The 12,041-nt window shown below is 47.9% G+C and overlaps 1 protein-coding gene across 1 annotated transcript in view; it reads right to left on the reverse strand.

Annotated features, from left to right (window-relative positions):
- The window catches only part of PRKCSH (protein kinase C substrate 80K-H), a 95,392-nt gene that overhangs the window by 4,394 nt on the left and 78,957 nt on the right, over positions 1 to 12,041 (reverse strand). The window contains 1 exon segment of the mRNA XM_061567533.1: positions 8,505 to 8,604. Coding sequence (XP_061423517.1) covers positions 8,505 to 8,604 — 100 coding nt within the window.

Consider the following 12,041-nt stretch of genomic DNA (forward strand, 5'->3'; position numbering starts at 1 on the left):
GAAACGAATTTTAACTCATGTTGGAGATGAGAGGGTGATGATGGCGAGAGGAGAGGGGAGAGAGGGAGAAGAGAGACCGACGGAGCGAGCAGAAGTGAGCTGCATGCAGGAGCAGCGTCTGTTTTCACGGGGGGGCGGAGAGGAGAGGGCTTCAGAGTGAAGGTGACAACACGGAAGTCACGTGAATGCCAGGAGGCTTGAGCTGGATTATTTACTTATTTGTATTGTTTCATATTTAGATTTCATACGTACACGATTATAGGGACATGAGCAGTCACCATGCTGTACAGTTGCTTCAAAGTGCAAGGATAACGTATCGTGTGTTGTATCGATTGTGTACGTGTGGTGACATAGAATGGGTCACTATGGCGCGTAGAGAGCAGCATCATGGGTGGAATAGCCTGGTCTAGATTTGAAGCTTTCGTGACTGCAAGGATTCATACTCTTAGTTTTTTCATACGAAAAAACTAAGAGTATGTAATAGCCTGGTCTACCAGCAGGGAAATTGAAGTGTGCCCTGGAGGTAATTTGAGGATATAGCGGCCGATCTGCCAGTAGGGCACGTGATAGGCACGAATGTCGGGGAAAGGTGACAGAGGGGACACGTGGGGCAGGGCCCAGAACCTTCTGGTAGGTTCCAGAAGGGGGCGTGGCCGAGGGCGGGGCCAGGCCACGCTGGGGAGGATAAAAGGGAGGCCCCGACGCTGGGTCGGGGCTGCTGCGGTTTGGGAATGGAACCCGTCGTTTTCACAAGTCGTCGTCCCCATCTTCACCTCCTCATCGGTGTTGGGTCAGGCAGCGTGCCGGCTGTCCTGACCCATATCTAGTTATCCCCTATACTGTGGAAAGTGGAGAATAAACGTGTATGCCTCCTACTATTAGTGTCTCTGAAGTGACTCACTACACATGATTGCATGAGTGACGCTTTGTCATGGAATATTCGAGCGATTTGAACGTCTGATGCATTTGAACGTGCACGCGTCCGCACGTAACGAGTCGGCTGGCCGGGTCACTCTTGGTAATAAGAGCGACAGAGCTCGATGGTCTCGGTGGGGCGGGGGGGGGGAGGAAACACTTCCGACTTATTCTGACGAAGGCCCCTTGTAGATTATTCAGGAGCTCGAGGCTCACAGTGACAGATTAAAGCAACTTTAGGGCTCTTTAGGAACAAATGCAAACTCCCAAAACTCAGATGTACGAGTAAGAGCGTTATAGCTGCGGGGGAAAAACATTCATTATATTTTTATATCCGCTCAATACCAATGGCATATTATCTACCTTGTGAGGCTTTCATGGGCAAATACATGTTTGACATTATCATGAGATATCAGAAGGAGGCAACACAGATCATAAAAGTCACGGATATATGTACAGTATTCCCTCGTTTAACGTTTTTAATCCGTTCCATGAAAACGACCGTTGGCCGAAATAAATGTAAATCGAGGAGAGAGCCGTTTCCACCGCCTCAACAGAAAACAAAACATTAACAAAGCCAGTCGAGGTCAAGACGCTCATAAATGGGCCATGCCGATTGGCTCAGGGCATGGTTGAGCTCCAATTACGAGCGCTCGGTTTGGCCGTAATTGGCGCCCCGCGTGCACGACTTACAAAAATGTACCGTTGATAAAAAACAAAAATTCCGTTAACCGAAAAACCGTTAACCGATGTCACCATTAACGGAGGGATGACTGTAAACGCAAACACCACACTCACTTTCCACACATGCACACACACACACGTGTTGCTTAAACTTGTGCATGTATGTGAACTTGTAAATGTTAGAATGTCAGGCGGCACACGTTCTGCTCGCTGACAGTTGAGACAAGCGTCACGCTTCACGGCCTGCCAAGACAACCGTTCGACGTTTGGCGAAATTGGGTTTTGAAGGGAAAGAAAATAAGCAAGCCGAAAGAATAAATAAAAATAAAGCACCAGCGCAGTCACACACACACACGGACGGACGGACGTGAGCAAGCACCTTGGGACTACCAATATTATAATCCTCAGTAGGTTGCCTTTTAGTATGGCTCTTCCAGTCCTGCCTGGGCAATTCTATTGAACCTTCAAGAATCTTGGGCGTTATCCACAAAATGTTTTCCTACTCGCACCGCCTCAGCGGATTGTGCCGCTAGGATTGGTGAAAACGACGGCGCTTAATGATTTTGCCAGATTTCACCCTACGTTTTGAATTGCTCGCTAGTTATTATGACGACGACGATGATGATGGTGAGGATGACACTTCACGCTCAACGGGACTCGGTGATGATGAAAGATATCTTCGCTTTCAGGTCAGACAGCAGCCCAGCTGGATCTAAGAACACCCTGCTGATGAGGCACATGGTCTATCCACTGCTGGATGAAGGCCTCCCAAGCCATCACCATCTCTCACCGTCTTGCGATGCAGGAATCCATTTAACCTGTCAACTGCTTCAACACCTGCTGGTAGAAAACAATCGTTTGGGAGAATGTTGACTGAAAATCCTTTTAGGAGGCGATTTTGTTGAATATTTTGAAATTATCACAGATTCTGGTCAATGTATTTTATTTATTCGTTTTTTATTAACATCAGTCCATCTTGACGGTGATATAAGTCACGCATGCATTTCGATTTGTATTGTTTGTATGTGCGGTCTCAGCATAGCCGATTCACCTTTGTAAATGGTTGCAACAATTTGTGTTTAAGACTTTGCTTTGCGAGAGCCCCGATGAACGCTCGATCATCCACCGAATCAAATGGTCCATCAGTCAAAACGGCACTGACATAACAGAACTTGATACCCATTCGTCTCCCCTACAATCTGATTGACTGATGGCATGCACGTGGTCGACAGTAGAAATCCAGCTCGTGAGGTTAGTTGGCTCTCCAAATGGACCATTATTCAGTTCCCCGTGATATTCACCGACGGTTTATCGAGCCGAGATAAGGGGCTAATGGGGCTAATCCTTCAAACCAATTCTCTCTCTCCCTTCTGGAAGGGAGGAGTGAATGAAGCCGTCAGTCTACGATAGCGCCATTTCAATTTCAAGCGTAAACATTTAGGAGATGCTCTGCGAGTGTTGGTCAACCGGTTGGTCCCGCTTCTCCGATGATGCTCCCACCTGCTGTGCATGCACGTGTGTTGAACTTCTCTCGCACCTGGGCTCATCGGAGGCAGCCTGTGAGCGTTTGCTCTTTTTCACACTGCGAATTGGAGCGGTCATACCTCTTTAGGTCTGACGTACGAATGATCACCCCTATCCACGTGACAAATGAACTGCTTCAAACAAATTGAGTATGTTAATTTCTTTCAGCTATCTGCACAGATTTCCTCCAACTCACATTCATCAATAAACGGCAATAAATAAGACTAATACAATAGTCGCGTAGGGTGACGTCTTTTACCATCATGATCGTCCTCGTCATCATCACCATCTTCATAAATCCATTATCATTAGCCCTTTCCCATTCCGATGATGGATGTGTACATCATCTGTTTGTCTTCCGATTCCATTTCGATGACGTATGTGTGTATGTCATCGGAACGGAATCGATTCTGAATGGAATCGGAACTAAAAGGCTACGCGGAAGAGCGTATGGCACTGTGGCGCCAGCTATCGTAGAGTGTGGTCATGCCATTACGGTTCTCTGCGGTGAGCGCGATGTCTTTAAAAACAACGGCGCTTCGCCCCTCTAAATAAAACTACCGCCGGGCCGCTTGCTCGATCGAGATTCAGCGGTGAACGGGACCCCACCCTGCAATTTGCAGAAGTCCCGTAATGGGAAACGGTGAAATGCACCAACCGATTGACGTTTCAGCGTCGTGGGGATCTTTGAGAATCAGGTTTCAGAGATGCCTTTGAAGTCGGTGGTAGGAGTAGAAATATCATCTCTAAGCAAGTTAACTCTAGATCTCAGACTTCCTACATTTAGATGCAATATGCCGAGCCCTTTGCCATCCGTGAACTGACAGAAATGGTCGCACTTTAATGTGTTTTTTGTTGTGTTATTGTTGTCTATTCCATTCGTGAGTAGGAGCAAGATGAGATACGGGGTACGATGGGTCCCGATTGGTTGAACAAAATGGCTGTGTTCAATTCCGAGAGACTTGCTAGAGGATCAATATTGCATTAGAGGTGGCTCATAAAGAAATAGTTGCATCTCGACTGATACAAGCCAAAGGGATTCATATTTAATGTATTTATATTGGTGAGGAGTGGTCTCCAGATGCATTCAGACGCACTCAATGAGTAAGGATGGCCGAATGCAAAATACTTTTTTTTACTTTTGCATAAAAAGCATGTTCATATATAGTCTTGGAAACAACACTTGCAATGTAAATAGCGTAAAACGAATGGGTTTAAACAAGTAAACCGATCAAATTTTAAAATGAGAAACACATCAGTGTTAGAAACACTTTGAATGGATGAAAGCGGAGCAGTTGGTTGTTTGGAGAAGGGGCGACAGGCAATATCCGTGTTGGAGCTCAGTACTAGAGCTCCATGCTAGATCTCGGGCCTCACATGCGATTGTTATTTTTCAGAGTCTTTATTCAGACGAGTGGAATACGATGAGATATGCAGCTCTTTTTCACAGATGTCCAGCAGGGCCAGGTCAGCAAAGTCTCAGTGTGAGGCTGCGTCTCTGTGTCAATTCTGTGTGCCTCTACTCGAGTCCATGGGTCCCTGTTCGATGCTTTGTGTGTCCCTGCGCTAGTCCATAGGTTTTGAAGCCTACTCGCCATCAGGCGTCATTCTTTCCTGACTGCTCCTACCACAGAGGGAGGTGGGAGAGCGGGCACATGGGCAGGGCAAGATCGGGGGTAACCACGCTCGAGTGTGGGCAGCGGGGGAACTATGAGGTAGGCCCCAAGCGTGCATGTCAATTGAACTTCTTTCGCACCATACATAGCCAACCGTGCTAAATCGGCGCATGCACGGCGCCGTACAGCTCTCCGCAAAGGCGGCCCCGCACAGCGAATTGAAGCCTCCGAAGGCCGCTTCTCGTTCCCTGATGGACGCTAGGTTCCTGGCCTCGGGAACGTGCGACGCACGCCACGCACGCACACACGCACGCCACGCACGTCACGCACGCCCGTCACGCACGTCACGCACGCCCACGGGGAGACTGCGCCCAGACCCGGCAGGCCGGCCAAGGCCAGCGGGGAGTCGGACCTCCGGCCTACCCTGGCAACCGCTGGATCAACCGGAGCGCCTGCGAATCTCTGCTGCCGAGGAGTCGCACACGGGCTTCCGCCGAGTGCGATGGAGCCGCGGGGGCTTCCACCGACCGGACCGGTGGTGTGGCTACACGGAACAGCAGAGAGCTGGGGAAGCTACCACAGGGAGTGACAGAGATGCCACGGGAAGCCCCCTATACGTTTCAATCCGGCCTTCCCATCGATACAAAACCTCTTGGGGGGGGGCACACAGACTGGGGTCGCGCTCCTTGACGACAGTTTTCCGCGATCGTACACGCAGCGTGCCACACCGGAGGGCACGAAGGCGCTGAGTGGCGGTGCAAGGGTCTTGGGGGGGGGTGGGGGTTCAGCGTCTCGGGGGGGTTTAGGGAGTCTGAAGGGGGTTTTTGCGAGCCTACGAGAGCCACGGCGCCTCCTGCCACGCGCACCACCAAATAAGTAAACTTAAATAAAAGACACGACTAAAAATAAGAAATCACGCCGTCTCCACGGGAACACCTCATTTGTGTTTGCGGGGGTCACGTCGCCTGGCGGCAGGGTTCATCCCCAAACCGCCGAGCAATGGGGACGGCGGCTATTGAGAGAAAACGAGGGCATTTTTGGTTATTTACCGCGCGTTATTGTTCGGCATATTCAGGCCATTCTATTTCTACGGACCCGCCCGCCCGCCACCGGGGGTCACGTTCGCCGAGACACGCGTCAAAACGAAGCACGCCGCCTCGTCTCGCTGAGCGCAGGAAGGCAGGAAGGCCTCTCTAGCTGCCACTCTCCCCCTAAACGCAAGGGCAGCTCCCTGCAGGGCTGCCTCTGTCGTTCCCCATCTCCCTCCGTCTGTCTGTTTTATGTCCTTGCATCTCCCTCCCTCCCTCCCGCTCCCTCCTCTCCATCTCTTCAACCGTTCACCTTCGTTCACTTTTCTGTCGTCCATCTCAACGATTGCCTCTCTCGCCTTCGAGCGTCTCCGTTAATTAATTGGGTCCCTTAATTTTTATTTGAATTACCCGTCCATAACTCGCGCTATCAATCACTGGGTTTTCAATTACAAGTGGGAGATAGTACGCCACTTATGTGAATGCAAAAATGTATTCTTGCCTTCTCATGCGATCTGTCCTAACCGCATTTGCTGAAAATAAAAAGAGGCTTAAAAATGTCTTGGTTTGAAGTGGATTTAAAAAAATAAAATCGTATTTATTTTATTTGTTCAATTTATTTAGCAACACGTATTATCTTAAGTTAATGGCGCTTATTTCAGCAATGGCGTGCACACACGTAACATGTTACATGTGTATACATATTCGGCAGTGGTGTCGCAGTGGTGAGAGTTGTGCGCCATGAACCCAGTGATCCGGGTTTGATTCCTGGCCATGGCGAGTACCACCTAAACCGGTGCTGGCACCGCCATCTCACCAACCGATACTCACCAGTGGTGAAGTATGATCAATCAAACACCAACTAGCGACATGGTGTGTGGGGGAGGGACCCTCATTCTGCAATGGATTAAAATAATGGCGAGAAAAGATACTCTTGTATAACAGTATTTCTCACTTTTCCAATATGTAGTCATTGCGAGTAGTCGTTAAGTTTTGCAATAAAATTTCCGGTATTTCTCACTTTTCCAATGTGTATTCAATGTGCGTAATCAGTTAACTTCTGCACTTTGTCTACTGCTGCCGTTAGTGTTTTGCTGATGCTTGTTAATGTTTTGCACTAATGTGCCATCTCGCTCTTTCACAGTTTGTTATATGATCGTCTATTTAATCCCAATTAAATTCACAGTCAAGAAGAAAGGGGGGGGGGAGGAAACACACCATTTTCGGAACTGTCGCAGGGAGCGGCGTTACAAACGCAATAGTCTTCTCAACCGTATTGGCAAAAGGCAAATGAACTGAGCTGAACCTTCTCTCTAACGCTATCGTTCCGTAGCCGTGAAGTGTGTCTCATCCATCACGAACATTATCTGTGCAGCCGCATCAACAGCAGATATTTGTGGAAAAGGGAATGATGGATAAAAGCTCATCCCACCGCGCCATCATTATTTAGGGACCCTCTGGAGCGTGTCGTTAGCGGAGGCATCGTTTGTCTCTTCCACGGTGCGATTGATAGTACGTGGTCAATGGTAGAGAAACCTTTCCCAAACTCATGGCTACGCTACCCAACTTGGAAAAACCCAACAAATTATTTGGTGCTGCTGCTGCTGCTGCTACACATTGGCAGTGGTGCACAAGCAAAACACACAAAAAATCGAAACACATTTGTCAATAACACTGCGTGTGGTCTTAAAAGGAAAAATATATAGCAGGTGACGTTTTGCGCAATGGCCCTTCACAGCAAAAAATACAGAGGCCAGTAGAGAGGCAGAGTGGATAAGAGTTGGAGCCTGCACTTATTTACATCATGGGGCCTGATAAAAATGACATTTTTACAAATATTTTCTGATCACTGGTTCTTGAATTGAAAGCTCTTGGGTCACAAACAATCCCTTCAAAAAAACTAAAATATTATGAAACAAACGAATCTATACTACAAGTACAATTATAAAATGTTACTGGCACATTGCATTGTGTGGAAAGGATTGTTGTTGCTGAGCACAAGATACAATCCTTTTAGCAATGCAAACTCTGAAGGCCACTCATTCAATTTCCCAGTTGGCCATCATTTGAGTATTTATATTTGAGACAGGAATGATGATCCCAGTTAGCCAGTTGCCCGGCGATTGTACACGGGAGATCCGTGGTACCGTGAGCAGAGGAACAACATGAACAAAAGAAAAGAACATTGCAAAGGACGAGTACAGGGTCCTCGAGGAATACTGTACAATTAACAAAGGTAGTTTCATTTCTTTAGAACTGCTTTTCATGTTTAGTGTTGTTGTCCTTCCCCCCGCACCTCCGATAAGCATGATTGGCTACATACGGTGCATAGAAGTTCAACATCTATACATACATTGAATGTATGGCGCCACCGAGGCGAAATGTTAACTACTTCGCCTGATATACAGGAGTTTGTGGATTCGATCTCGACCATGACGCCTGTATTTTGGAGTTTGCATTTTTCTTCCCGTGCTCGTGTGGATGTCTCCGGGTCCTCTGGTTTTTTCCCTCCACATTTAGAAACACGCGTTCAAGAGTATTTGGCTGCTATAAATATCCACGTGATAAACCACTATGCTGAGCTATTATCGTTTGTGGCCAGGTCGCTTCTGAGAGTTATAACAACTTGGTGGGCCTTACCTGGTAAACAAAAAAAAATATTAAGTTCGTAGCAGTTTACATTGAGGGCGGGGAGTGAGGGGTGGGGGCGGCAGCACAAGAACACTCCGCCACTAACCTTGGTGGAGCGGTTCGGCCCCTGCCAGCACGACATGCCGTGCTCGTACTTCATGGAGCCGTACTTATTCCCGTCGCTCTCCACCCACGAGCCCCACGTCCTGCGAACGGCGAGGAGGAGTGGGGAGGGGGGTGGGCGGTGGGGGGGGGGGCAGGGGGATGGGGGAAGAGGAGGAATAATAAATCTAATCAAAACAGAGCCGCAAGGTGCGGACGTACAATCTACAGGCAGGGCGTATCGATGAATATTTTCTGGTTTGCTGGAAGACTTAGGATGAGGCACATGCTGCTGGTAGACACAGCAATGGCCAGAGGTTTACTGGATGCGGCGTGCAGGTTGTGGAAATTAACTTCTGGGCTGCCGATCCAGCCACACTCGGCTGGAATTGAACCCCACCGAGAGCACAAGTCACTGGGTTAGTTCTTAAAATGTGTCCATGGTCAAACGAAGACCAGGAAGATTGTGATCTTTGTTCAGTGGCCAGGGAACTACATCAATTCCACATTCCAGTCCGGTGGGATGATGGGTTTGAGTCGATCCGCCACGATGGGAATTTAAACTCGTGATCGTCAACTCTGCAGCCTAATACATATACATGTATTAGGCTGGATATACTATTACAATAAAGTTATAATAAGCTACAGTTCTTGGATAATCGCCTGCTGAATTAAGGCTTTCCGCATGCTGTGTCAGTCATGGTGGTTGTTTGACCATACTTCACCACACTGGTGAAGGTGGTGGAGGGGTGGGTGTGTTCAGGACCGGTTCAGACATCACTAGACATTGCTATTAGCCATGGGCCGGAAATCAAACTCAGGTCGCTGGGTTCATAGCGAAGTGCGCTAACCACTGCACCACTGCTCTCGCTCACAATGTAAACAGTGAAATCAAATTCCATGGTTTGAATCGTATCCACACCAACGCTATTCCATTAGCGTAACTATTAACATTACTCAATGCCTCTATCTGGCTTGGATTGGCCACAGGCAATGTAAAATTCCACAGATGCACGTCACACATTTATACATATAGATGTAAAATCCCTGCCAAGTATTCCCGTAGTTGTTACTTCCATTGTTTTCATTGCATGGGTACTGCCATTGACAATGTAGTGACAGCAGCCAATCACCTGCCGACCTCATTTGACCTCTCACCGAACACATGGACGGATTGCATGGACGGATGGACAAACCCATGAGCAACTTAAAAATCAGAGGAAGAATTCTCGAAAACGCCGCTGACAGCATTTCAAAAGCATAAATAAAACATAACCCACAGAAATCTGCCAGTAAACAACTTTGTGTGCAGCACGCAAATATACAAGACACATTGTGACACTTAAACACAATATAAACATTGAGCAATAAACACGTTTTGGGTTGGCCCTGTCTCTTTTAGGGAATTCAATATTTGGGAGGTAAAATATTTATATGTTTTATCTTTGAAAATTACACCCTCACCGTAGCATAAAAAAAGAAATCCAGAAACGTCATCAGTTGTTCAAAGTATCAGTTTTGAGAGCTACGGTACAATAATAAAATGCTTCAGATGGTACGGTTTCATTTTGCACGTCCGTTATACGGAGAGACCGGCTCCCACCATCGTTCCGTGGAACTTCAACCGCAGCTGTAGGTAGCCAGTGGAGAAGAGTACTGCTCCATTGGCTATAGTACAGAGAGACACTACTTCAATTGTGATTTTTTTTTGCGTGTGTGCCTCTGTTAGGGGTGCATATAATGTCGTGAAATGAAATTATGTTGCACAAGCTCAACGAACCATTGCAAACAATGAATCTCAAGAGACACGAGCCCTGTTGAATAAAGGGAAACTCATTATAATCATTAAACGAAGTGCAAACATGACAATCAAAACACACATCTCCCTTTAGCTTCAGACACAAATTACATTAAGTGGTGATCACCTCGATTTAAAGCTTTCGTGACTACAGGGATTCATCTTCTTGGTTCTTATCGACAGACCTGTTCTTCACCTGAGGACGGCTGCTTGCGTTGTGGCCGAAACGTCGTGAGAATTATTTTATTATGTTTTATTTTTATTATTTTATTATTTCCATTCTACGTGACTTTACCGAAAGAACCAAGAAGATGGTGATCACCTACTTAGGGCGGGGAGCCCACACGCGCTAAGCCACCTTTGTCTTCCCAATGTTGTTGCCGATGACACCACAGTACTCCAGGATGTTCATTTCAGGCCGAGTCAACATCGAGGGAACATTCGGGCGAGGCTCTGATGCCAATTGCCACTGGTGAAGAGTACGTTGACCAGGAATGTCACAAAGGTATGTTGGGACTGTTGGTCAGTGTTATGCTAACCACGGTGTCACTGCTGCCCAACTCCCCTTAACAAACGGGCACATTTGCCCGCATGTGAAAAGGGAATTATCTCAGGTGCTCAGCAGAAATGTCTGAGACGTAGGTTTGACTCCGGGAAGCTACCTGTAATGAAACCGTGTTCTTAAGATGTGCGAAGCCAGAACGCCAGGGGACCGCACAAAGAGACCAACACATGAGGTTTGGCGTTTTCATTTTATTTGGCTGAATTTGACCGCCATGCAAAGACCGTGCTCGCGTAGCGGGGCTGGTTGGGAATGCGCTGCCCCCTAGCGTGGACAAAAGAGCACTTTAACCGATTTCAAAAGCTGCCCTGACACCGTCGACCGTATGGTGATGTACGGCTCTGCGAGAGACCCGGGCGCATCCTTCGTGTCGTGCACGATGCGGATTGCGCAGTCTCGATAAAATAACAACAATGCATAATCGTGTGCGTGCGCACACGCAGACATCCCAAAATAAAGAAAAAAACACAAAAGATCCCTGTTTAGCCGCACAAGACGGTGCTGTTAGCGAGCAACTATGAAGGCTGACAGGACCCAAGCACCATGATTCTTGGCTGCCTTCGTCTCCCCAGTGCCAACGCTTACCCACCGCGCCGGACAATAATCGAAGGCTGGGTCAGCTTACCGGAAGATCGGGACCGCATCGGATATATAAAATCAATGCTAACTGATGTCATTCCATCAGAAATTGAACCCGGTTGATCAGAACTAGAACAAATATGGATCAGGATTGTAACACATTGCTCACTCCACTGCATCCTGACTCGTGGATTGCCAACCTGTCTCGGCCCATCTTTAGGTGAGCTCAGCCTTACTGAGGACCTAGGGCAGTGTGCAAACATCAGCACCGGAGGGACAGAGGCGGCCAGGGATGGTGCCGGTCACACCTACCCCGATAAATGCTGTGCCTGCCTTAATAGGTGCTCACAAACAGCACTTGCTTGTACGGTACAGTCTAGGGTTCGTTAGGAGACCTTAGTGCGCACACACAAGCACAAGTGCACAGGCAAAAAACAAGAAAACAAAGATCCCCGTTTCACTTTCAACAGACTTCTGGGGCAAGTGCTGTTGGCGAGCACCTATGAAGACCGGAATGACGCACGACGGAGCGGGTGGCCGGCACCACGCCCAGCCGCCTTTGTCTCCCCCTAGAGGCGATGTTTAGACGTGGCACCAGGTAC

This window comes from Lethenteron reissneri, chromosome 39 (genome assembly GCF_015708825.2).
Source record: "Lethenteron reissneri isolate LAM-NWPU_2019-01 chromosome 39, ASM1570882v1, whole genome shotgun sequence".
Classification (NCBI taxonomy): Eukaryota; Metazoa; Chordata; class Hyperoartia; order Petromyzontiformes; family Petromyzontidae; genus Lethenteron; species Lethenteron reissneri.